Source organism: Monodon monoceros, unplaced genomic scaffold (genome assembly GCF_005190385.1).
Source record: "Monodon monoceros isolate NGI ecotype Baffin Bay Population unplaced genomic scaffold, NGI_Narwhal_1 Super_Scaffold_9, whole genome shotgun sequence".
Classification (NCBI taxonomy): domain Eukaryota; kingdom Metazoa; phylum Chordata; class Mammalia; order Artiodactyla; family Monodontidae; genus Monodon; species Monodon monoceros.
This window is the reverse complement of record NW_021703786.1, coordinates 53,315,108-53,342,429: the sequence shown is the minus strand read 5'-3', so window position 1 is coordinate 53,342,429 and position 27,322 is coordinate 53,315,108. Positions and strand designations below refer to the sequence as shown.

The 27,322-nt window shown below is 46.7% G+C and overlaps 1 protein-coding gene across 4 annotated transcripts; it reads right to left on the bottom strand.

Moving 5' to 3' along the window:
* Positions 1–88: 88 nt before the first annotated feature.
* On the bottom strand, positions 89–27,118 carry KIAA0100 (KIAA0100 ortholog). Of its 4 annotated transcripts, none has more exons than XM_029211796.1 (39): positions 26,950–27,118; positions 25,969–26,092; positions 25,397–25,446; positions 24,952–25,099; positions 24,651–24,769; positions 24,358–24,418; positions 23,985–24,174; positions 23,268–23,391; positions 22,983–23,107; positions 22,676–22,743; positions 22,424–22,569; positions 21,351–21,469; positions 21,076–21,239; positions 20,658–20,916; positions 19,945–20,150; positions 16,877–17,969; positions 16,244–16,435; positions 15,900–16,102; positions 15,635–15,753; positions 15,293–15,513; positions 14,785–14,975; positions 14,552–14,651; positions 14,218–14,420; positions 13,039–13,333; positions 10,225–10,382; positions 9,739–9,945; positions 6,440–6,539; positions 6,024–6,206; positions 5,403–5,524; positions 4,786–4,941; positions 4,582–4,703; positions 3,832–4,012; positions 3,173–3,259; positions 2,864–2,974; positions 2,594–2,729; positions 2,359–2,489; positions 2,079–2,180; positions 1,353–1,487; positions 89–919 (listed from the first exon to the last, which is right to left on the bottom strand). In XM_029211796.1, exons 1-39 carry the CDS (start codon positions 27,015–27,017, stop codon positions 737–739), a joined length of 6,702 nt encoding a protein of 2,233 aa, XP_029067629.1. In that variant the 5' UTR covers positions 27,018–27,118; the 3' UTR covers positions 89–736. The 4 variants fall into 4 exon arrangements, 3 of the variants coding, with proteins under 3 accessions (XP_029067629.1, XP_029067628.1, XP_029067630.1); XM_029211795.1 differs by having other exon boundaries at positions 22,424–22,590; positions 26,950–27,115; XM_029211797.1 differs by having other exon boundaries at positions 22,424–22,590; positions 23,985–24,135; positions 26,950–27,060.
* Positions 27,119–27,322: the final 204 nt, after the last annotated feature.

Below are 27,322 nucleotides of genomic sequence, written 5' to 3'. Positions count from 1 at the left end.
GTGGCAGCTAGGTGTCTTGGACTGATGGGGAGAAAAGGATACAGGCTGAAACCATGCACTCAATACAATTAAAAAAAAAAAAACCAGCATCAAATTTAAAATATATTTTTTCTCTTTAAATGATTTTTTTTTTTTTTTTTTTTTTTTTACCATTTTTCAGGGGATACCCCAGGGAGAGGGACCCATAGCCAGCTGTGTCTCCTACTGCCATTCTCCCAAGTGAGCTTGGCACAGATTGGGGAGGGGCTGATTCCCCCCACAACACTAATACCTCTTTCATACAAGGCAATGGAATGAGGAACAGAAGATCAGCCCCTCCCCTCCACTTTCTGGCACAGAGGGAGAGCAGTTACACTTACAAATATATATATTTTTTTAATATATGTCTATTTATAAAAATTTATCACACTTGATCAGAGCTGTCCCCCCACCCTTTCAGTTGACCCCAAGGGAACCAGATACTAGCCGTGGGGCCATTCCCTGGGCCTTGCTCTCTTGATGCCTCTCTGGCCCTGGGCCTGCTGATCAGTGTGAGGTAGAACTCAGAATTATTATCCACCATGTTCTGCAAGGAACAGGCCAGCTGCTAAAGAGCAGTGCCTCTATCCACAGTACCCTGTGGGCTCCTGACCCCCACAAATCCTAATGGATGAAGGGAAGCACCTCCCACCCCACAAGTCCCTGTGGCCTGAGCCAGAGTCAGATCCTGTACTGCAGCCTCTCTTGAATTGCCGGATCACTTGCGCCTGCCAAAGATGGACTTCTTCCCAGGATTCTTGTTGCCCACACTTAAACCGATGAGGAGCCGGGCTTTCTCCTCCTCTTCCTGCTGCTGCACGTTGAGGTCCGATTTAGTTTCCAGCTTTCCCCGGACTTCAGACCCTGCTGCAGGCTTCAGCCTTAGCTTCTCTTTGATTACCTGATAGGTTAGAGAGGAGTAAAAGGGAAGGTAAATATTAATGAGACAGGCAAAATAAATCAAGTGGACCAAGTCAGTAAAGATTTATCAAACTTACATGAAGGCACAATGGGGCAATTCAAATTATAAAATGATCTCTGCTTTCAAGAAGCTTACAGTCTATTAGAACCCACTCTAAACATGAAGTTGTGCCAGCCCTCACTTCCCTAAAAATCAACAGTAGTTAACATATATACAGCAGTCAGTAAACATTCAGTTTAACCATCTGAGCAAAGTCATGGAGAGGACAGGGATAAAAGTCACTCACTTCATTCACCTGCCCCTTTCCCAAGGCTGCTTGTTAATACATGCATCTTACAATGAAAAGCTCCTGAGCAGAGGATCTGCTTGCCAGCCCCTGCTAACCAAACAGCCATGAATTCTGCCGGGATACCTGGGCAACCAGGGCTTTGCGGCTGTCCCTCTTGACAGCCATGGCAAAGTCTAGCCATGTCCATGTGTTGTTGTGGTACTCCAGACAGGGCAGCACCAGGTTAAGGTCGCCCCAGTCCACACTGTTCTTCTCACCCTGCAGGAGGGGGAGGGAAGAGAACAGAAAAAAAATATTATCAGCTGCCAGTTTTAGTCCAAGCCAGTACTTGAGTCCAAGTCTAGTACCTTCCTGCAGCAGCAACCTACAGATACCTATTTCCCCTTATCTCAGTCTGGTACTGATTCCTGAGGGCAGCAGAGGGAACAGATTTATCACCCACAGACAAGCTTCACAAGCTGAACTATCTCTGTTTTTAATCTCTGATCTTATGCGGTGCCGTTCCCACACTGTTCTAAAAAGTGCTGGGGGCGCTTCCCTGGTGGCGCAGTGGTTGAGAATCTGCCTGCCAATGCAGGGGACACGGGTTCGAGCCCTGGTCTGGGAAGATCCCACATGCCGCGGAGCAACTAGGCCCGTGAGCCACAACTACTGAGCCTGCACGTCTGGAGCCTGTGCTCCGCAACAGGAGAGGCCGCGACAGTGAGAGGCCCGCGCACCACGATGAAGAGTGGCCCCCGCTCGCCACAACTAGAGAAAGCCCTCGCACAGAAACAAAGACCCAACACAGCCAAAAATAAATAAATAAATAAATGAATGAAATTTAAAAAGTGCTGGGGAAGGGCAGACCTTGTAGCTGACGCACAGTGGAACCTGTGGGATCTTTATGTAGATGAAGGAGTTGTTCATGGCAGCTCGCTCTTTCATCTTGTCAATATCATCCACAGGGTGCTAGGAAAGGAAGGAAAGAAGAGTGTGCCCTATCACAAGAAACTCAGGACCCCAAACATCTCCATCTCCTTTCACCCCTGGAATAGACTCAAAGGAAACAGAAAGAAATCCCCAGCCAGGCCAAACAGTGTACCCCAAGACTCTCCCATTTTTCTATCATCAGGGGCATGTCTGATACCTCAGGTGCTTTGCGAAATGACCTTCTGACCCCAGAACTCCGATTCAAGCCCTGTGCCACACTCTTCCCAGGGCCCAGTGGTGCTGCGTCATCTGTTGCAATCAGTTGCCGAGGCTTCACCACTGGTATTCCTATAAAAAAGCAAGTACACTAGCTGTTGTCCTCTTGCTGAAGCTTCAGCTGTCTCTGGGGCTGCTACCTCAGTCTTCTGGAGCTCCACCATTAAAGTTCTCACCAGTAGTCACCAGTTTGGACTTATCTTCTTCATCACCAACCTCATCATCTTCCACACTTCGTCCAGGAAAGAAAAAGCCCATTATTCTATGAAAGAACTGGTGTGTCAGCTGGATGGTGAGAGGCACCACATTTACCTAAAGAGGAAAAAGGCTGAAGAAGCAATTAAGCTCAGACATCATCCCTCTGTTTACCTACCCCTAACATAACAACGCACAGATAGTTTTTAACTGCCTTTTGTTCCTGGGTCCCCAAAGGACTGTTTACTAACCTCAAAGTGCTCCTTAACAGAAATACCCCCAACGGGGGGCCGGACTTTGCTGAAGAGGCGAAGAGCTAGCTGTCGCCCAGACTGGCAGGAGCTCTGGGGCCGCAGGACTACCTGTAGAATAAAGCGTAATAAATCAACCCACAAATCCTCTGCAGAGGAGAGACGGAGCAATGGTCTCGCTAAGCTGGGCAAGCTTCCACCATCTCAGATCCCATTGTTTCCCACAGTAGGTTTATGTGGAAGGGTCATTGCAAATGCCCAGTGTTAGGAAGCATGGGAATGGGCTAGGAATAGGGAAATAAGACTTACCTTATAGACAGCATTGGGGAGGAGGTTGTTCATAGTGAACCAGCCCAACTCCAGAAGATGTTCTGCTGTGTCATCAGATTTATTCACCTATAAAGACAGATTCCCCACCCCCACCCCCAAACCACTATAATAAGCTTTTCTCAGGAGCTTGCTAGAGTACTGCTACATATATCATTTGTTTTCATGGCCAGGGCACTAAGTGCCTGCAGTACTTTACAGTCACTGTGACATTCAAAACTGGTCTCGACTTATTTCCAAATGGCCCTGGGGGGTTGGAAGAATAATGAATAATGTCCTGTCCTCCACGCCACGGGTAACTGCAGGAAAGCTGAATGCCAATATAGAATTAATGATTCTATTCTAAGCTGGACTTGGAAGATTACTTCCCTCTGAGCCACATTTCTAGGGATAACCTTATTCAATGAGGGAAGCATTTGATCAAGCTCATCTATATATTATTTAATATTACAAGCAAATGTGTATTTGAGCGGCACTCTCTGCTCATGTTTCTATCATTATTAATAACCATTAATACCATCATTAACAGTCATATAATAATCAGTCCCTTTTTGTTTATCTCTTTTTGTGAGTTAAGACTCCTGAGAAAGGTCAATGCCTCTCAATACAGCTGTCTTTGTGTGACTGTATACACCCAATACCTTGCTGTAGAGGAACCGCTGCAGCTCCAGTTCAGCAATTCCCAGCTGTCCATCTTCCTCTGTCAAGCGCCATCGTGCCTGAGCAAAGTAGAACTCGGTGCGACGGACCACACTCACATCTTCTTGCTGCTTTCGCAGCTCCATCTTGTTGGCCTGCTGCAATTGGAAATCCTTAAAACACCTATAAATGGATAGGAGGGTCAAAGCCAATAAGGGCAACAGCATTTGGGTTGGGGTGGGGCGGAATGCCCTAGAATGATGCAGGAGGTAAACCCAGAGATGGACCTATTCTAGAACAGCTATTCCCTAAATTTTTTCATTGGATTTGTTGCTCCTCAAACCCTGGGCCATGGGAGCACAAATCCCATCTTTAGTTCTACAGCTTCTTGAAAAAGTAGTCTGTTCCTACTAATAACCCCTATGATTGTATCTGCAATTGTGTTCCTTACTGATCAAGACATTTTATTTTTAGTTTAGTTGCACAGTATCAAGGCAACAAAAATGATCTTTCCGAACTACCTGTTTTTCTCCTTTCCCCGGAGGTACTCTAGTAAGGATCCTAAGAAAGGGCTCTCCTGTTCTCAACCTGTTGGCCAAGTCCAACAAGACTCATTCAGGAAAAGGTGCCTGAATCTACTACATCAGCCTTTGATAATACACACTAGACCTAAAGACTTATCAGAACACAGGCAAAAGAAGCTGACTCCAGCTGGGGCGCTGGAAAAGGGCATGGAGAGAATGCTGTGGCACCTGATGAGGATGTTAAGCTCTTCACTTTCCAGCTGTAGATTGGCCTTCTCCTGGTTTAGCTGCAACTGAAGCTTTTGGTTCAGGTCAAGCAGGTTCTCATTCTTGCTGTCATCCTGCAAAGACTAGGGAGCCAGATAAGGAGAAACTGAGAGACTTCCCTTGTCCTAGGAGACTTCCCTGTCCTCAGATTGCCCGGGAGACTACCTTCATGATAGAATACATCTGCTTCTCCAGCTGCCGTATCTGGGCCACGTGCTGCCGCACAGCCTCCTGTAGGTGTAATATGCTGCTGCGCTGCTCCTCAGGATTGCTAGAGATCTCAAGCTGGAACCTGACCCGCTGCTTCTTCTCACTATGCTCCTAAAGGAATGGAGAAGGAAATGAACAAGAGACAAGTCTTGTAGTAAAGTAAAACAGAGAAAGGAACAAGAAATGATGATCTCTTCTGGAAAGCTCAACTTTCTCTCTCACCATTAGTGAGAGTAAGGGGTAAGCCAATGCAGAAGATTTGGCAATGTGGATTTCACAAGAAGCCAGTCCCACAGGGTAGGGATAGAGGTGGGAAGTGGGAAGTAGTTTGTTTTCAGAGGTTATGTAAGTGACTGAGTAAAGAACTGACCAAGAAAAACAAGTAAACAACTCTACAGTCTTAGGGACACTCAGACCTTTCCTAAATAAGTAAAATTTCAACTGCTGTGCTGACTAACCACAAAGCCCTTTTTCAGTCTGAAGCATGGCTTTTCTTACTGGATCCCAAATAAAGCACAAGGTCTGGAGATTCCTGTGAGACTAACTGGCATTCTATAAGGGCCCATACTCACCTTCCGCTTGGGTTCTACATGGAGCAGCAGGTTGTTGACGATATCCAGGATCATGGCATACTGAGCCGGGTTTGTGGAGATTTCCAGCTCATGATGGATGAGGGTGAAGGTATCCACAGCCCCTAGGTAATTGTTAGCAGCTAAATAAGACTCAGTTTCTCCCTAAATGTCTACCCCATCTCCTAACCCATATCTAGAACCACTAATGTTACTTAACCCCATAAAAGGTCTTGGTGAGATATGCTCAAGGGTAGAAACATGTGCTTATTTCAGAGTCAAACAATATCCATTCATTCCAGTAAGTTTTTTTTTTTTTTTTTTTTTTTGGCCGTGCCTCACCCTTGCAGCATGTGGGATCTTAGTTCCCCAGCCAGGGATCCAACCCGCACCCCTTGCAGTGCAAGTGCGGAATCTTAACCACTGGATCGCCAGGGAAGTCCCCCATTTCTACCAGTTCTATTCTCTCCTAACAGAACTTTAAAAATGTAAAGCAAAGTGAAATGTTAATGCCCTAGGCACACTGGGACTCTTAGTAACACTTCTGCCTCAAAACCACTAAGGAAATAACTACTTTCACAAGTTCCCTAGTCCCCTCCTAAAAGCCTTTCAAAGCCTGAATACCTTCCTGCTTCTTTAGGAGATCTTCCTTTTCCTGGTTCTCATGAACCTCAGGTGGCTTAATCTGAGTTGCCAGCTCAGGATCAATGTCATGGCTGTAACTAATATAGTACATTCGGCAGCTGCAGCGTGAAATGATCCGCTGGACTTGCTGGGCTTGTTGCGCCTCAGCTGGTTGGTTCCAATCTGCGAAGAGGTAGGAAAGAGATAAGAGAAAGACATTCTCAAAAGAGGTATTGTGAGAGCCTCCCAGCTATGCGTGATGTCTAGGGAACTCCAGACACTTGCTTTCAACATAGCCTAACACAAAGTGGTCCTACTCCACGTATATTAATCTTACAAACAGGTAAGGAAATGAGGCCCCTTAAGGATGCATGTCTGCTCCTAACCACATAATGGGGGAAGAGGTGAGAACTGACCTGTGGTAGTGGTAACCATGCCTCCCACTGCCTGCCCGCTCTCCATCAGCTCCTGCACAGAGTCCAGACTACGCTGCCGGTGCTCCTCAATATTCTTTACCTGAAGACAGGGATATAGGCACCTTTAACCCCTGGGGGACCAGTAGCTTGTCCTGCACAAGCTCCATTATATATCTCCACTATCTCCACTATACAAGTTTAACACTATCTAGATTTTCACTGCCTGGAATAGCTTGAAGAATCTCCCAGGGTAAAGGACATATGTCCCTCTCTCCTGACCCAAACCACCCACCCAAACCAATTCTCCAGACCCAACTGAGTTACATGCACGTTTTGCCAGGCCTCAGGCCAGAAAAATACAAGCTAGGTTAAAACCAAATCATGTCCCACCTCACACCCATTAGGATGGCTACCAAAAAAAAATTAGAAAATAAGGCAAGGATGTGCAGAAATTGGAACTCTGTGCATTGTTGATAAGAAGTAAAATGATACAGCCACTGTGGAAGTTCCTCAAAAAATTAAAAACAGAATTGCTGTATAATCCAGCAATTCCACTTCTGGTTATATACCCAAAAGAACTGAAAGGAAGGTCTCAAAGAGAAATTTGTACTCCCATATTCATAACAGCATTATTCACAATAGCTAAAAATATGGAAGTATCCCAAGTGTCCATCACTGGATGAACGGAGAAGCAAAATGTGGTATATACATACAATGGAATTCAGGTTTAAAAAGGAAGGAAATTCTAACACATGCTACAACATGGGTGAACCTTGAAGGCATTACACTAAGTGAATAAGCCAGTCACAAAAAGACAAATATATATGATTCCACTTATATGAGACACCTAAAATTTATATATATATACATATATATATATATATACATATATATATATATAAAAGAGAGGTATTTAAGAGTAGTCAAAATCACAGAGAGAGAAAATAGAATGGTGACTGCCAGGACCTGGGGGAAAGGGGAAGTGGGGAGTTACTGCTTAATGGGTATAGTTTGTTTTTCAAGATAAAAATAGTTTCAGAGATGAATGGTGGTGATGGTTGTACATTATGAATGTACTTAATACCACTAAACTATACACTTAAAATGGTTAGGATGATAAATTTTATATTAAGTTTATTTCTTTCTTTTTGGCCACACTGCGTGGGATGCAGGATCTTCGTTCCCCAACCAGGGATGGAACCCTTGCCCCCTGCAGTGGAAGCACAGAGTCTTAACCACTGGACCGCCAGGAAAGTCCCTTTTTTCTTCCCTTTTTTTTTTTTTTAAATGTTTATAAATTTTATACTATGTATATGTTATCACAATTTTCAAAAATGGAAAAAAAGCAAATCATGTCATGGGCAAAAAAAATTCATCAAAACCAATGACTTTCCACCCATTTTGGTATTCGTGTGTTTGTGTTCTTGCTGTTTTCTGTCTTCAGACCATTGTGACACTGTTGCCATGGGGGAAGGGAACTGAATTCTTTTGACACTCTCTGCCAAGCTGAAGTCAAAGTGAATAGAAAGAGTGATATGAGAAGAACATAAACAATCTGTCAAGTCACAAAAAAATTCATATAGGAAAGGCAAGATCAAAGTCTTTCCCACCTAAGCCAAGGACATTCCACTCTAAAGCTAATATCACAGCCTGAGAAAAAACGAGTTCACTTGCAAAAGAACGCAGGCCTAAAAGAAGCAGAGGCCCAGAAAATGTCATATCTTGCATAGTTCATCCTGCCTATCTTTGCGTGAGTAGTTACCACCTTCTGTGCCTATCTCCTGAGACTACTGGTAAAGGGTACTGCTTGCCTGAACTACAACTGTAATATACCAGCAGGACCTTTCATATTACCAACAACCTGACCCTTACTTGGCTTGACATCTGATTAAATGCTTATTACCTCATATAACTTATACTTGGGGTTGAGCCTTAAGGTCATTGGAGTAAGAAGTACCAGCCAGGGAGGAGGGAAGAGGGATTAGCTTTATCCCCATTGAGTAGAATGAAAAATGAAGTATTCACATTGGTCCTAATCGGATGTAGCTGGATCCAGTAACTCATCTGAATGTACCATGCCCAGCACAATGTGGACACTTAACACCTGTTAAATAAGTAACCACAATGCAGAATATTGGCTAGGTGCATCTCATAACCATTAGATCTCCCAATAAATCTGATGCAATTATATCATAGAAATTATAGTACAAATTTAGTTTTACCAAGATGCTGAAAAGAAAATTTATAGCTTAGTCCCTTCCAACTGCTTACAATCTCACCTTCTAACAAAAACATTTATCTTGACATACACTAAGACTTCCTCAAACATACTGACTTAAAAGAATAAAACTGGGACTTCCCTGGTGGCGCAGAGGTTAAGAATCCGCCTGCCAATGCAGGGGACTCGGGTTCGAGCCCTGGTCTGGGAAGATCCCACATGCCACAGAGCAACTAAGCCCGTGCACCACAACTACTGAGCCTGTGCTCTAGAGCCCGCAAACCACAACTACTAAGCCCGCGCGCCTAGAGCCCGTGCTCCGCAACAAGAGAAGCCACCGCAATGAGAAGCCCACACTCGCCGCAACTAAAGAAAGCCCGTGCGCAGCAACAAAGACCCAACACAGCCAAAAATAAATAATAAATTTTAAAAAACAAATAAGACTACTTTCCATCGGAATGAAGCTTTGTATTTTTCAAAGTACGTTCTCATTTGATCCTTTCAACAGTTTTCTAAGAGTGAAGTATTAACTCAATTTTACAAATAAAGGTGACTTCCCAAGGGCTCGTGGCTACTAAAATAGCACAGGTGAAATCAGAACTCACATAATAACCTGCCTCCTAGACAAGCAGTCTTTCTACTCAACCTTACCGATTTGCTGAAACGACCAATCATCTTCATAAGGGATGAGAGAAAGGGCAGAGAGCATATCTAAAATCCTCAGGCTCACTGCCTGCTTCCTCGGCTGCCTGCTGATTAGCGTGATCTTATTAATAGGGTCAGCAATCTCAAAAATAAAAAAGTTCTAACCCATTTTATTCTCATGTAGGGAAATGAGAATCTCCCTTGCAATGAAACAGAATAGTATGAGATTTAAAAAACAGAAAAAGCACTATGTGTTCACAGATCACAGGCCAGAGACTGCCAACAGTTTCTACATTCAAGTGTTATCACCAGCCTCATTATTCTGCCAACCTGGTAGCAACAGATACTGTCAAGGATCTTGCAAGCTATTTTGGCAAAAGGGGCCAACTATGGAAAACTGGAGATACAACGGGCCTTCCCAGCCCTGCTGACTAACCTCTAACCAGAGCTGTCGGCCATCCTGCTCAGTGGGGCTGCTTTCAGTGGTGGCAAAGTACTGCATGCCATCCAGTAGGCAAGTCCAGGATGTCTTTTGCTTCAATGTGTCACCATACCAGGCTGGATGGTGTTGGCACTGCAGCAGCTGGGCTTTGGCAGCTGACACAATGACACAGCCTTCTGTCTCCGCTCCACGAAGAACCATCTACGCCAGAGACAGAAGCAGAGTCACAGCACCAGGGCCACAAAGAAGATGGAAGGTTAGTGAAAGGGCCTGTACCCATGACTGCAGCTGGGTCTAATTCTGGCTTACTGAGTGCATGCTACTGGTTTTTAGTAATGGAAGTGATTATCCATGATACCTGTTAGAAAGAATAATTTTTTGGAGCTCTACCCACCTATTCTTATTTAGAGGTGGGAGAAGGTAAACACATATGACTATGATCTAGCCCTATCTTTGGGTACTCTAGTAAAGAGAAGGTACCTGGCAGTTGACCAGTTCAATAAGGCAGTTTCGGTTATATATGTCATCCGTCTGGCAGGCAGCAATGCCACACAACTGGTCACTCACACCTGACTCCTCTTCTGTGAACACTACAAACCTATCTGTCTCTTCAATCAGCTTCTGCAACATGTAGGCACCTGGCAGAGAAATATGAAGTGGGGGAAAAGCCACAGAGTCAAAGGGATAGAGAACACATCCAGGGCCAGAATGATCTTCCTTCAATTTCTCTAGAATGTATTCTCCCCAACCTGCAACTCCAGCCCAGCCCACTCCACCCCTAGACCCCTGGGTAAGGGTTGTCATTTCACTTTCCTTCAATTTTAATAAAAGTAACAGATTCCCAAGAGAGACTTAGAAATGCTATCTAAGTGGTAGCAATCCTTTCTCTTAGGCATATCCACCTCTGAATTACTCTAGGATCTTTTTTCCTTCCATTTTGTTCCTTCTCCTTTTCATTTCATATGGTTTTAAATGCTATCTGTTTGTTTACCACTCCTTTCCACATAAACCACTCCCTTGCCATCAGTGTCACTGTTCTCCTAGCTCTACTGCTTTCTCTGATTATGACTTTAGATCCTCTACCTTCTTCCAGGTTTTAGAGATAAGTATATCCCCTAAGGTCTGTCCTTGGCCTGTTCCCTTTTCTTTCTTCTTAAGAGTTTGTCCAACAGTGTTGTGGTTAAGAGCACAGTCTCCAGAATTAGACTAGTCTGCCTATGTTCAAGATCCTATCTCTGCCAGTTACTTGATTGTAACCTTGCTTGCTTTAACCTCTGTCTCAGTTTCCTTGTGTGTAAAATAACACTATCTAATATGGTTGCTGAGAGAATTAAATGGAATAATAATACATAAAGTATTTCGCAGGGTACCTGCCACACAGTAAGCAACTATTATCTCCTTGGCATTAACTCTTAGTTCTATGCTGAAACTCCTAAGTCTCTGCCTCTAGCCCTAAGCTTTTAGATCCTCATTTCCACCTGTTTTTTAGACATTACCTAGAGGTACTACTTACACCACAAACTTAGCATGTCCAAATATGAACTTAACAACCCTATACCTCCCCAAACCTGTTTATTAGCCTCTGGCTCTCCTAGTTACCATCAGGCCAGTCACCAGGCTCAAAGCCTCAATCATTATCACTTTATCCCTATTTTAACTCCCTCTTCCAACCGGCTGCCAAATCTCTTACACACATAATAACATTTCTATTCATCCCCTCATCTCTATTCCCACTGCCTCTACCTAATTCATGCTCTCCTTTCCTCTTGCTGAGACACCATAATAGTTTCCTAATTTGTCTCCCCCACCTCCAGTTTCTTTCCAGTCGTCTTTCCACTGCCAGATTTCTCTTCCTAAAAGTAAGATTCTAATGACACACCTCTATTCAAAAACCTTCAGTAGTTCACCACTGTTTACTGAATAAAGAACAAAAACTCCTTAGCCTTGTATTTTTGATGGTCTACCTGCAGTTTTCCCTTCCAGCATCTTCACCTGTAGCTATACTCTATGCCAACCCAAACAGACTGTTCACTCTGCTCTGAACATATTGAGCTTGACCGACTCCACTCCTTTTCAGGAAGTTCCCTTTGCTTTTAATGCCCTTGCTCTTCATTTCCACGTGTTCAAACCATACTAAGCCTTCAAAGTCCAGCTCAAATGCTACTTCCTCAATAAACCCTTCTCTGATTACAGTCCCTCCTTCACTACAGTCAAGAACAGCTCACATATTCTTTAATTTCTCTCTAGCAGCATTTATCATTTTTCACCTTGTTCTTAAATTCACCATGAACTTGCATTCCTCTGTACTTGTTATTCCCTCTCCCTAAAATGCCCTCTTTTCTTTCTTTGCCTATCAAACTCTTACTCATCTTTTAAGACCCATCTCAATTATATTATCTTCTCTGTGAAGCCCTTCTAGACTTCCCTGTGCTGATTTAAATACTTTCTTCTTGAACATTCTTACAAAGCGTCTTCATGACTCTCCCCACACACACCCCCAACTGTGCTGCACAGCATGCAGGATCGTAGTTCCCTGACCAGGGATCGAACCCGTGCCTCCTGCAGTGGAAACACAGAGTCTTAACCACTGGACCACCAGGGAAGTCCCTCGTGACTCTTAGTTTCAGAGCTTCCCCCTCATCTTTACATCCCTAATGTCTACGGTCATGTCTGGTATATTATAAACCCTCAGTAAAGCTAAAAAGTGAATCTATGAATGAATGAGTGATTGATTCAGTGAATGAATGAACTAATCTTAGCCCATCCAGAGATGATAAACTTGTTGAGTCAAGTAAAATATCATATATTCTGTATCTGTCACTAAACCCAGCACAGTGCTCTGTGCCTATTAAGTACTCCATAAACACCTGTTGACTGAACAAATTAATTCATCAAAACACAAAACAATTCTCTAATCCTTTGTTTCTTTTCCCTAGTCATTCTAAGTCATCACTCCTTCCTGATCCTCTTCTCCTGGCCAAAGGACCAGACAATTTTTTTTTTTTTTGGCCACACAGTGCAGCACGTGGGATCTTAGTTCCCCGACCAGGGACTGAACCCGTGCCCCCTGCGGTGGAAGTGTGGAGTCTTAACCACTGGAGCGCCAGGGAAGTCCCATGGACCAGACCATTTAATGCCCCCCATCACTGCTATGTAAGACTTAGGTGGCCTAATATGGAAAAACAAGTTTCATCTTTACACACGGATCAAACCAGTCATAATTTAGTCCTTCTCAAACTCCTGTCCAAGCCCACATAAACCTAACCCTATGGAGTCTCGTCTCCCCCAGCTTACCTCCTGAAGATGCCTTATCAGGCTGTCCACTAAAGCTGGGAGTGTTGACAGGAGGTGGGGCTGGGGCGCTGGTCGGGACACTCTGCTTTGGCTTTTTGGCTGGCATCTGGGGATCAATCTTTAACCCCTTCAGAGCCTCAGTAGAGAGATTACGTTTGAGTACAGCTGCCTTTTTGTAGCCATCGTATAAACCAAAGGCAATGTCCCGATTGGTGGTTGTCCAAGAAGCCCGTAAATCTACCAAGTGCAGCTGATGTGTGTGAAAAGCAGGATCCCCAACTCGAGTAGAGAGCTCCTAAGAAACAGGAAAAGAACCTCAGAGTAGCATGGCAATTCCCAACATTCCTCCTAGACCACAAATGCAGAGATAGAAAACACGCCTGTTGAGTAACAGACCTGTTCTGAGGGATACAAGACAACCCTAGAGAAAGAAAACCTAAGTGGTCTTAGTGTGTGCACTAGATTACACTCTGACTATACCCACTGTATTTTAAATGACTCAAGAGAATTTCGACTAAAATCCTTCCTTAATTGTGTGTGGGGGGGGTGGGGGGACCACCAAATAAGGCACTAGAAACAAAAAGTTTCACTCTGTTTCCTGAAGAGCAAGAGACTATCTTTACAAGGAGAGGGAAAAAAAGGAATTTTCAAAAAGAGGGATGCTGATACTAGTGAGTGCATCATAAAGTAACAACATATATGATTAGAGTGTAGTTAGGAACATCACCAGGGACTTAGCCTGAAACCTACTGCTATGGACTGAATTGTGTACCCACACCAAATTTGTATGTTGAGGCCATAATCCCCAATGTGACGGTATTTGGAGATGGGGCCTTTAGGAGTAATTAGGTTTAGATGAGGTCATGAGGGTGGGGCCCTCATGACAGGATTAGTGTCATCATAAGAAGAGACATCAGAAAGCTTCCTGCTTTTCCTGCCAGGTGAGGTCACAGGGAGAAGGCAGCCATCTGCAAGCCAGGAAGAGCCCTCACTGGAGGAACCTGGTCCTCACCAGGACCATGCTGGCACCTGATTCTGGACTGCCCAGCCTCCAGAAGTGTGAGAAATTTCTGTTGTTTAAGCCACTCAGTTTATGGTATTTTGTTATGGAAGCGTGAGCCGACTAAGACACCTGCTGATACAGATAAGGCAGTTTAAAGAGAATGTATCAGGCGGTACCTCCTCAGCTGTGCGATTGCTGTGCCGTTGGTAGGTAAGGGAGGACAGGCTCAGTAGGTGGGTCTTTGTTACCAAGGGATCAAGGCAGTGGTCAGCATTCTCTTCAGTGGGCGAGGCCATCAGGTAAACAGTCACCTGACTTAAGTCACTAACCATCTGGGTCACACTCCAGTCAGAGATGAGGCGCCGCATCACTGTGCCCGCTGAGAAAAAGAGGCATACAGAGCCCATGCAAACCAGTACAGAACAGTGTGGGGCAGAAAGAGAAGGGAAGGGAACTGAGAAAAAGGACAAGGAATAGGCAAGGACAAGTGGTGGGAGCCTTTGATCTTACCTTGAGGTATAAGCCGCTGAGTTCCCCGAGTGAAGACGTGGCCCTGACTGCACTCAATTTGGATGCCACGTTGCTGGGCGAATGAGGCCCAATAATGCACCTGGCAACAAGAGAGCATAACACTGAATGAAGGATGGCATCAGAGAGACGATTCAGAGGCCCAGTAAGAGAAAACAAGAAAACTAGAGAAGGGGAACAGAACTGCAGATGTCAGCAGCACCGTCAAAGCTGACCTGCAGCTGGGGAAAGAGTGCAGTATAGGAAAGCTGCTTGTAGTGCTGGCCGAGTTTCTTCTTGCTGGGTTTCAGGTTATTGAAGAGCTTTCCCCTACAAATAGGCCTTGTGACACTAGTCCAAGTTGCCCAGAAGTTCTGCATCCAGCGCAGGGTGCTACTATACAGCAGAATTCGGGGCTGGGATATTGCTGCAAAGGAAACGACAGACATTTCCTAGCTGTGGTTAAAACACAGAGACGAAGCTAAATCCTTCCCTAGCTTCAGGTTTTAGAGATTTAAAAACCCAAACAGCACTCAAGCCTCACACTCAATATCCCCAACACCCTCTCCTTTCAAAGACCCAAGCTCTCTACTTTCACCAATCCTCTTCCAAAAAAACATCTTGACCCAAACCCTCCTTTGCTCTTTTCCTATCCCCTCTCCAGAGGGTCAAGCTGAAGTCCTTGGTGTCTTAAGTTCATCCTCCCAAGCCCTTCCTCCCCGCTGCCCCAGATCCAAGCCTCACTTCCACTGTGCCGAGTCAGATCCATCTTGATGGAGAGATTGAGGTTCTCAGAGCGAAAGGCCCGGTAGGAGTCATGAAGCTGGCCCAAGGGCACCTCAGGCAGGAACTCTGGGGCCCGTAGAGTGACACCATGGTGATCATGGGGGTTCCCATGACATAGCCACTGCAGGTCCAGTGTCATGCAGAGGTCAGGCAGGTGAAGGAAGCAGCAGTCATCATACCTGGCTCACAACAGAGCCCTGGCCCTTACTGCCCTGGTCACTTGCAGCCCCTCGGCTCTTCCCCTCTCCCCCCACCCTGAGTCCCACACCCTGTTGAGGCCCCATCTATCACTCCACTCACTTAGAGGCTGTTCTCACGTTGACATCCAAGTCACCCTTGAATACAAACTGACCAGGTTTCCAATGAAAAGACAGGTGGTTCCACTCCCAGTGCATATTTTCAGTTGTGTTGTATGGATCCTATAACCACCCCAAAAACTTGGTCAGATATGAACAAACGTATCACCTTCACCTCCCAAATCAGTACCTTTCTCTCTTCCCCCATGTGCTGTACAAGCCCCAACCATACCATCCTAATAAGAAAACAGTTCCTCTGGACCCCTCACCTCAGTAGCCAGCTGGTGCAGGTTTGCCTGTTCAATGTCCATGTGCCAGTCCCCATGGAACAGAAGACGGCTCTTGTCCCACCAGGGCAAGGGTGGGCTGGGGTCAGCTGAGGGCTTGGTCAAGAGGTCCACAGACTGGCCAATCAGTGTCCAGGCTGGATCCCAACACGGGCCCCATACCACTGTGTACTGGAAGATTTCCGCTGGGGTAGAGGAGCAAAGGGCACAGCCAGCTATACAACTTCATCCCTCTCTTCTGCCTTCACTCCAGAAAGGCCTCAGCTCATCTCCCACCCCAGCCATCACCAACATCTCAGTCAAATCATTTGCCCTCCTCTACTCACAGTGAAAGTCGTGATAGAACTTGAGCGGGGGCATGTTCCTCTCCACTGCCACGTTACCCCATGGAAGCCCCAAGTGCAGGATTTGACGCCGACGTGAGCAAGGCTGACCGCTCTGCTCGGTGCCCACAAGTCGACCCATCAGCCGCCAGTCACGGATCTCAAACAAGTACCGGGGATAGTCTCTTATCCGAACTGTTATTATAGGGAGGATACACACCAGCTACTCAGGAAACTGTCTTAGCACTCTTGGGCACTTCCCCTCCCGCTACTATTTTTACCCATCTATTGATATTTTACAAGATCAACTGAGAGAATAAGAGTTGGCAGTCGGCAGCAAGACTGAAAAAGTGCACGGAGACCCTGAGCAGACAGTGAGGGGAATAACACTGAGATCCAAGAGCCGCACTAACCCTGAAGATGACTGTGTTAGTTGTACCTTTGTGTTTAGCCAAGCGGTTTCAGGGTGAAATTCAGGAACAAAAAAAGGGAAGAGGAGTCCACCCATCCCACTCCACCCACCCCAAAAACAGCCACATTTCCCAATATCACTGAGCTCCTCTGTAATCACTCAGAGAGCTCCCTGGAGCTCCAAGGGCAAACACTAGGCCCTGCAAATAGGGAAGTACTACTTACCCAGAAATGTCTTGACACTGCACTTGAGCATACGACACCACTGAATGACAAGATCTACCCCCTCCGCAGGAAAAGGGCTGCCTGGATCAAGCTCTCGAACCTGCTCTACCACACGCTCAGGCCCGTGGAAGGAGGCATCTGCCAGAGCCACCAGCTCTAGCCCTGCCAGGCTCCAAGTGAGCAGTGCCCGGCGCATGGGTGTGTTGCCATAGAGACGACGGGAGCGCTGGATGTAGATTTCGATGTTTTTATGTTCCAGAGAGGCATAGAGCTCCTCAATTTTGCGGGCAGGCAATAACTCCCCATGCTGCTTCCGAAGAGCAGCCACTTTGGCATCCAGCAACTGCAGCCTTTTGGCACTCTCCTTACTTTCATCCTTCATCAGTTCATAGTTATCACGAAGTTTCACCTCAAAAATGTCATCCAGGAAAACCCATGAGAAGTGCTGAACCTTCAAGAGTAGATCAGGTGGGAGGTGGGCAGAGCTTGGAGAAGCCTGAGAACGAGTTCCTCCATGCAGTCCCTTCAGCCATTTCTGAACTCCCACAGCCTCATCCAGAGTTCGAGAAAAATCATACTGATAAGGAAACTCCACTGAGACTGAACCCAGGGAGAGGAGCCAAACACGGTTCCGGAGGGTCTGCAGCACAGGGAAGGGGTTCCGGTGGAGGATCATCTCCTCCAGCTCAGGCAGCAGCTGCACCTCCACCTCCTTGAAGTTGAAGATGCTATTGCCATCGAACCCAGCAGCCAGCTCTGGGCAGTAAGCCTGCAGTGAACCCCCGTGCCGGCTCAGAGACACACTCTCTGCAGCCAGGGTGATGAACCTGTCCTCAGCTACAAAAGCTGTCAGCTTAGCTGTGCTCACCTCTAGAGTCAGGTTTAGCAGCCGCTTTGGGGGAGAGGGCTCAGGGGGACAGCCTTCTGGCTCACAGGCAGTCTCTGGAGTCTCTAGTGCAACAAGTGGAACAGTCTCAGGAAACAGAGTGGCTCTTAGTAGGTCTCGGCACTGCAGGGTGGCCAGGATATGCTGGTACAGGTACATGTGATCTGGAGGGCTCCAGAGTAAGGTCAGCCCTGCACCACACTGAACCTTTAGAGAGCAAGAGAAAAGGATCTGTCAATTACAATGTCCCGGAACACAAGAGACACACCTGGCTCGAGAACCATCTCCACTCAGAAGTCTCTCCTGAGTCATCCCATTAATTACCCCCTTGTTTTGCTCCTCTTTGCACTAATAAACTGAGCTAACAGTTCTTAACTTATACTCACAAGCACTTACACTTTTTTTTTTTTTTTTTTTTGCGGTACGCGGGCCTCTCACTGTTGTGGCCTCTCCTGTTGCGGAGCACAGGCTCCGGACGCGCAGGCTCAGCGGCCATGGCTCATGGGCCTAGCCGCTTTGCAGCATGTGGGATCTTCCTGGACCGAGGCACAAACCCGTGTCCCCTGCAGCGGCAGGCGGACTCTCAACCACTGCGCCACCAGGGAAGCCCCACTTACACTTTTTAAGTCCTCCTCAACTGGATTCTAAATTGTCTGAGAGTAGAGGCCATGTATTTTATTATTTTTTTTAACATTTTTTTTGGATGTGGACCATTTTTAAAGTCTTTATTGAATTTATTACAATACTATTTCTGTTTTATGTTTTGGTTTTTTGGCTGTAAGGCATGTGGGATCTTAGCTCCCCGACCAGGGATCAAACCCACACCCCCTGCATTGGAAGGTGAAGTCTTAACCACTGGACTTCCAGAGAAGTCCCGAGGCCACATATTTTAATTCTGGTATCTACCACAGTACATCCAGTATATACACATGTACTCAATAAGTTATTTGGCTTTACGTTTCTGCTTATGAGTTATCTTTCTATAACAACCACACTCTGTAAAATAACCATTGCAACAATCAACTGGAAAATGTTTCATGCATTGATTGCACCTTAACTTAATTCTTAAAATGTATAAGGAGTACTGGTCACACAAGTTAATACAGCAATTGACCTATGGGAAAGTATGCCTCAAAGAAGGCAGTAAAGACCTTGTCAGCTTGAAAAACAAAGTCAATTCTCAATAGTTAAGCAGAGAAAATTTAAATCCCAAGACAAAAAAATTCCTTTGAGTTCCAATCTCTGAAAAGGAAACTCTTCAGTTTCCAAAGGAAGCTGAAGTCTGATGAACAGCAACATATCCCACTCTCCCCTCAAGAGGGCCTTACATCTGTCTGATACTCTGAGGAGAAAGATATTGGGAAGCCTCTCAAAACTTTCCAGTGCCCCCATCTTCAGATCTCTTCCAGTCTTTTGATGAGCTGAGTGCTTCAGTAAAATGATACCAGATCGTGACCTTTAAAAGCCCTATATTTTTCAGATATATGCACTGAAATCTTTACAGTTGAAATTATATGTCTGGTTTCTGCTTCAAAATAATCCCAGAGAAGAAGGCAGGGATGACTGCTCAGAGTTTAGCTAAATGAAGTTGGTCGTAAGTTGGTAATTATTGAGGCTGGATAAGGATGCATGAAAGTTTGTATATTCTCTCTAGTTTTATATATATTTTAAGTTCCACATTAACAGTTAAAAATGTACAGAACAAGGGCTTCCCTGGTGGCGCAGTGGTTGAGAATCCGCCTGCCAATGCAGGGGGCATGAGTTCAATCCCTGGTCTGGGAAGATCCCACGTGCAGCGGAGCAACTAAGCCCGTGTGCTACAACTACTAAGCCTGTGCTCTAGAGCCTGTGAGCCACAACTACTGAGGCCGTATGCCACAACTACTGAAGTCCACGCGCCTAGAGCCCGTGCTCCACAACGAGAGAAGCCACTGCAATAAGAAGCCCACGCACTGAAACGAAGAGTAGCCTCCGCCCACCACAACTAGAGAAAGCCCGCGCGCAGCTACGAACACCAAACACAGCTAAAAAAAAAAACAAAAAACAACAAGCCAGGAAGAAAAGAACAACCACGAGGTGTTATATTTCTCATAGGTGAGTTTCACAACATGACTCAAGACTGGAAAATGCTCTAAGCCTAGGAAAAAACCAACCTGACTCCACCTCCCCACAGAAGCATTACCTCTAGAGAGCGGATGCTGCTGTGATAGGTGATGGAGAGCATGGAGAGGCTGAGCACTGGAGTGGGGATGTCAGGAGCCTTACAACAGGGTTGCATCTTCTCTGTGACCGACTTCACCAGCGCAAGCACAAGTCCTTGAACACCCACGGTGGAGGTTTCAGCACTTCCCAGGACGGTCAGTGTGTCCAGTCGGATCTCTGAAGCACCTAACATCCAGAAACCATGTGAGGCTTGGTTCTCAGCTCTCAAATGGCAACTTTAGTCCTCACTCTCCCTCCTTCCTTATTCCTTTCACTCTAGCTATCCTTACTCCCCACACCTTCCTAACCTCATTTCTCATGTTTTAGGGAAGTTTTTCCTCTCCCATTTTAACCTAACTAGATCTGGCAGGGCCAAAGAAGTTCCCAAACTCCTACCAATTCCCCAGAGGTATATCAGTTACTCTCTAGAACTAGATACACAAAGAAATAAAAAACTAACTGCATCTCATTCTCTTGATCAGATATCAAAGCTGTCTTTTTCTCATGCACCTTGCTATTTGTAAACCCTTAAGAAACATCAAGAAGCCCAATAGTTATGCAAGACCTTCCAACATTTCATGCCTCTAATTTAGAAAATTTTCACATAATTGGTCTTATTAAGTGAGAAGGAGCAGCATAATCTGCTTAGGTTACAAGCCACCCACTTCAGTATAGATTTCCTGTCCCACTTACCGACCAGGGCAGAAAGGGTGAACAAGTTCATGTCCTCCACCTTCAAGTCCACCTTCCACAGTAACGACACAGATTCCCCAAATGAAGATTCCCTAGAGACAGCTGACTTCCCAGATTGTGGGCCCATCAAGGACAATATCCGAGAAAGACACTGAGCACAGGTATCTGATACTTCTACCTGCAGTCCTCGGATGGTACAATCAAGAAACAGGGTATCTGACTGAGTGCTGGACAGGCCCAGAGGCTGGTTATAGCTACCCTAGAAAAGAAGCAGAAGGACTCCATCAGAAGCATGCCAACACACAGTTCCATAACGCACTGATGCATCGTCTGCTGCCAAAACAAGATGCTCAGTGCTCTAAAGCTTGGTAGGATGAGGAAACTTCACAGGCTACTATTCACCAAAGTCCCCACCTACCTGTAGTGTGAAGGAGTCCAGGACAAGCGCCTCACCCCAAACATGCATATTGGGTGGGTGGGGTGCCCGCTGAATGTGGGAGTCACTGCCCACCCGCCAGCAGAGGTGGTCCACAGTCAGGACACCCCGCTGATGGATACTTTGTGGTCTCAGGTGTTGGTAATCTGAAAAAAGAAGGTGGGAGAGAGGAGTTCTTTGGAGCCACAGTGGCCATCAATTGGGCCCAGCTCCACTAAAGAACAGATTCTTGTCCCTCTTCCATTGCACAGCCTTACCCAGAGAGATGGAATTGAATCCCAAGGCAAAGGGTGGTGTATCTCCAAGCTGAATGGAAACGTTGACATTGGAGATGGAGGTGCTAAAGATGATAGGAGCCAGGATTTGAGGGAAGGTTCTGCATAGGGATAAGACATCACTGTTTGATAAGGAAAGAACTGCAACTTCCTGCTATATAACAGATTCCTGAATCTCTCAAAAGACAGGGTGAGTTTTGTTGTGATTCTCAGGATGGGAGGCAACTAGAAAAAAACAGACTGAATTCATCAGTTCACTCCCACTCCCAGTGATAATCCAGAGACTTATTAGGTTGAACCAGATGACACTGCCATTTTCGTAGATCGAATGTGATGAAATCAGTATATCTTATGATTTAACTTACGACAATCAAAAGCATCGCTTCCGAACTGACCTTAAGTTCTCTATGCAACACAATGCAAGTACTACACAGAGTCATGGCACTGCTGACATGATCTGTCACCTTATAATCTAAGGCAGACGAGATACTGTTATCATTTAAGTTCAGTTCAACAAATGTTCATTTCGTATAACAAGGAACTGTGCTGGGCATTGAGGACATAAAGGCAAAAAGGACGTCATTCTACCACCAGAGTCTAGTCTAACAGGGAAGATATATAAAATAGGTTTGCTACCGAGTCTGGGCTACTGAAACTGAGATTTAAAAAGCTCAAACAATCAGGGACTTCCCTGGTGGCACAGTGGTTAAGAATCCGCCTGCCAATGCAGGGGACACGGGTTCGAGCCCTGGTCCACGAAGATCCTACATGCCGCAGAGCAAATAAGCCCACGCACCACAACTACTGAAGCCCGTGCGCCTAGAGCCCGTGCTCCACAACAAGAGAAGCCACCGCAATGAGAAGCCCGCACACCACAACAAAGAGTAGCCGCCACTCGCCGCAACTAGAGAAAGCCCAAGCGCAGCAAAGACCCAACGCAGCCAAAAATAAAAAGATCAAACAATCAAATACATATTTAACACAAAATGCCACTTTAGACCAAAAAATCCAGGAATCCACCTGATAAAATGGTGGCTGAAAAAGATTACACTGACCTTTTTTTCGTTTGCTTAATAACAGATGAACTAGACTCTTGGGTCTCCAGGGCTAGCATGTGCAGCCAGTGAGAGAATTCCAGATGCCGGTAATGAATAATACAAGTGTTCAGAACCAGGGAGGCTGCGAGGTCAATGGTGGTCACCTGGAAATAAGAACACCAGAACTGTGGGCTTAGGTTTAATTTCATTAGCTCATGATGCGACGATGCACGGAGAAAGAAGGAAAGGAATGATTCTTGGTCAACACACCTGCACACTAGCCTTGAGGGAGTTGAGGCAGACAATGCGCTGGCGGCTCTGGGACAGTAACAACCCATCTGTAAGGGCAAAGGGCAGATCAGAAGGAAACACTGGGAGGGCAAGAGGTAAGACTAGGAGAGAGTAAGAGGCAGGCAAGGAGATGAACAGGTCACCAACACTATTTTCTTTCAGTATGTTGCCACCTCCCCTTCCTCGGTTACAGTGATATTAAATTAAGAAGACCAAGTGGGGCATTGGGGAAGAGTGTGTCTGGTCCTCCCATTCTCTCTCGGTACCAGTATCCCCACCCATGGACCTTTCAGAAGGAGTTCAGTGCTCATCTGTGCCATATCAGAGTTTGCTGTGAAGCTTCGAAGGGGCAGCTGATCCTCATCACGGTGGTACAGGAAATGCAGCAGCTTCAGTGTCCAATTGAGGTGCCTGGACCAGAGACAGACTCTGGCTTAGAAATATGTGGGATGCTATTCCTACTCCCTTTATCCCCTCAGACAAGCTCAGTGCAGCTACTAGGCTGGTTATGGAGACCCCAGCACATAGCTCCAACTAGCACTCTCCACACTTCTGTAAGGAGAGATCTCACCTCTTTTGACTATTCATGGACAGCACCACACTTGTGATCTCCATCTTCACCTTGATTTGGTCTGGCAGCTGCTGAAGGAGGTACAGGCCAGGCAGAGTTGGCTCAGCCAAGTTCTCTATCACCTCTGAAAACATGAATGAATAAGACAAGAGCCATCAATCCTTAACGCTCAAGTCTCCCAACATGCTGTGCCCTCTTTGGCCAAATCCTCCCACATAAAGTAGGCTAAGCAAACACCCAATCTTAGGTCATAACGCAAAGATCCCAGAGATCCAGGCACTTGCTGTACTTCCTTCCCCAGAGTCTAAAAGACAGTATGGAAAGCAGGTTGTTACAATGAAAAGAATATGGACTTCCGGGCCAAATAATTTAAACCCCATTTTCACTACTGACTAGCTAGGTGATCTCAGTCAAGTAACCTATCTAATCTTCCTAGGCTTCAGTTTCCTCATTTGTGAAATGTTAAGGAGTTAGTACGGGAACATACACAAAACACAAAGTACAGGTCTAATTCATGATAATTACCCACTAAATGTTAGTTCTTTCACGCACCACAAGCAAATGCCCTATTTCCTCTAGCTATCCTCAAAGGCCAGGGTCAAAGGCCATGGCACTAACAAATCACACCTGAACAAGTGGTGAGCCCACTATTTCTTTTCTACTTCCAAAATAACCCGAGAACAGGGAAGCTAAGAAGCTCACTGACTGGGGCTTTACCTGAACAGGGAACAGGCTTGGATGCCAGGCCTGGGCCCTGGCGCAGCAGCTGACTATGGAAGAGGCCCTCATGCAGTTCAGCATGGAGTGTCCACACATCCACAGTGATCGCCTTCAGCTGCCGGCTTCTGATGCCCACCTCTAGACACAGCTTTAGGGTAAGTGAGAGCTCCGCTAGACAGGTGTCCTCCTATAGGGAAGATACTCCTCTAAGGTGTGAACGCGTAGGGAGCTTGGGATCAAAATGCTGTGATCTGGAACACATTCTTGAGGGAAACCCATAGCACACAGAATCTGGAATGTAAGCCCTAAGCTCCTTCATACCTCATGCCCAGAAGAAAACAAGGCATCTGAATGACCATGGCATACTCACCAACTGGCCACTCTTTAGAACTTTGCTGTTGATCTGACTTAGGCTCACCTCACATTTCAGCCTGGGAAAGGAAAAAAATTAACAGCACTTGGCCCCTTTCCTCACCATTTACCTTCAATCAAGCTTTGTGGGCTGGAAGGCACAAGGCAAGCATTAAGTGCCTAATCTTACTCTCTCCTCAAATTACACAGAATGAGAACTTGACACCTTGATAAGAAAGCCCTGACATCCACCCACCCTAAAACAACTATAAGGCAAGAAAGGGACTAGCAAACCTTCTACCCAGTGCTTACCTCTTCCCATCACTATCCAAAAGAAAACTGCTATCTCTGATCTGAATATGCCACAAGGATTCAGAAGTAGCCACCTTGAGAACCATGATGTTTATAGAATCTACATGAATGGAGAATAGCTGAAAAAAAGATGCAAAAATGAATGATAATTAACATCAAGGCAACGTCCTTCCTTTCCAGTGGAAAAAGAATAAGAGGCAGCTCTTAGTATTATGCCTCAAATACAGTATTAAAAATCCACCCATGACTCCACAGCCAGCCATTCCTACTTCAGTCCAGGAAAGTGGGAAAGTAGTCTCACCTGGCAGAAGATCTTCAATAAGGATGGGCTGAAGGACAGCTCCTTTTGGTGCATCCCAGTACTCTGGGAGAATGGGGCAAACAGGCCAGAAACCTTCTGTAGGTCTGTTCTGATACGTACTTCGCCAAAGCACAAGGCCACATAGTGTCTGCCCAGAAGAGAAATCTCACTGCCATCATGTCCATCCCTTCCATAGCAGTCTCTTCCCCTCCCTCACATTCACCTTCCCATCCTCCCTAAAAATGTAGCTCAAATCATGGAAGATAGTCTCATAGTAGTTATCAATATCTGTCCCACAAAACAATAGCTTCAAGGCTAATCCAGAGACCTCAGCAAGAACCCACTTCCCTCCTCGGGCTGTGAGGCCTCTGTAACAGAATCTCATTTTGCAAACCACAATCCCAAAATATTCCCCAGGAGGAGAGTGAGGTGATAGGTTACTCACGGCAGACCATGGCTAAGGAGTTTGCTGGAAATCCACAGGCTATCAATTTCCTAAAACAGTGTGGGAAGAAGCTTTGTACACTAGCTGCTAGGCAAGCCAAGAGCAGCGTGACAAGATAGGAAGGGGTCTAAGAAGAGGAGGATGTGCTATAGCCCTTCCACTAAATATTCTCTATCCCATTTCCACCAGCTTCTCTCCTCAGCACTATATCCTGTTCCTCTAATGACACTGATTGAACTTGTTTAGTATTTCTCTTTCATGGCTATGTTGCCCTGTTTCCCCTCTTACATTAGAACAGTAAGCTCTTCTACTTTCTGTTATCTTTGTTCTGTGCTTTACTTCTGTATCTTTCTTACATGCCCTGGACACCCTGTGCCTTATAAGCATTTATAAAAGAACAACTTGCATCAATTCCAGTGTTCCTAAACTAGCTCTAAAATCATCTTGGCAAAGGGATGGCAAGGCCAGGGTTAACTAGGAAAGCCACCAGAATATTTTAAAAAAGGAAATTAAAAGTTGAAATTCAGTTGGGTCAACCCAAATACATTCCCAGGAAGTTTCCTAGGACTCACCACTGTTTGCTGGTGCTGCTGAAACTTAAGACTGACATTTTGAATCCAAAAAAAGGAGCCAATCTTTAGTTCTGCCTGCAGCTTCCGCTGACACCACTTGGTGGCCAACCGGACCACAAGCCACCTGCAGAAAAATCCTTGTGAGTTCATAGGACCCCCTCCCAATTATTGCCTCCCTCACCCCCTGCGGGTCCTAGGAGGCCTTGCAAAGGGACATGAACTGGAGGTGGATCTTCTTGGCAACCCTCCTGTCTCCCAAAACACCACTCTGTCACATACATTCAGCCACGCTGATCAGGACCCTAGCCCCAGAGTGTCCCCTCCACCCAGATGAAACGAGCCGAACTAAACTCCACCTTTTAAGGTGGAGACAAAAGAAAGCAACCCCTCAAATCCTCGGGAACCCCAGAGGTAGAAGAGGCCCCAACAGGAGTCGAAGTACAGGCATCCGTGCCAGATGTGCCATCACATAACCCGCAAAAGGTCTCCTTCTCCGCCCTCCAGACAGGTGTCTGCGGGAAGGCAGTGCGGGCTCACACCAGCCCGGCTCAAATGCCGCTCTCCCTGGGCAGCCAAACCTGTTCCGGCTCCCCAGGGTGAGGCTGCAGGTGCCCTTCGCGCTCGGGGAAGGGGACGTTCAGGGGCATGTGGATGGGGAAAGAAAAACCAGCCAGCCGGGCCCCCCCTCATTCACACCCCTATCCGCTCCCCAATCTCAGCATCTTCTCAGGCCTCGCCCGCTTGCTCAGTCTCCCCCCACTCTCGGTTCCTCCGCGCCAGCTCCGGTCGTACGCCCCGGCTCGACCCCTCCCCGCGTTGCGCGCCCCCTCCTCGGCCCCTCCCCCTCCGCTGCCCGCCCACCTCCCCTAAGACCCCTCCCCCTCCCGCGCGCCTCTTTCCAGCGCGCGCCCACCCCTCAGTCTCTCTTCCTTCCCTTCCCGCCATCCCCCCACACACACGCCGTAGCCGGGATCCCCTCACCGGCCTAAGAAGAGGGCGCTAAGCGCAACCAACAGCAAGGCCAACAGCGCAGAGAAGAACAGGGGCATTCCGGCCCCGGCCCGGCCTGGCTCCGGCCCCCGCCCTGCCGGGGCGCCCCTCCCTCCCCGCCGGCTCCGAGCTGGGCCGCCGCGGGCCGACCGGCAGCACGCGCAGGGATGGCGCTGGGCGAGGAAGCGTTGGCGCGCGTGCGCCCCGCCCCCACCACAGCCCGCCAGCCAGCCAGCTGTCTCCCTGCCGTGCCCCGCCCGGCGCCCGCGATCCAGCGGGGCCGACCGGCTGCGTGCGCGAAGTGAAGGCGTGGCTCCGGAAGGAGAGCGATGGGGAGCGACGGGGAGCGACGGGGAGCGGCCCT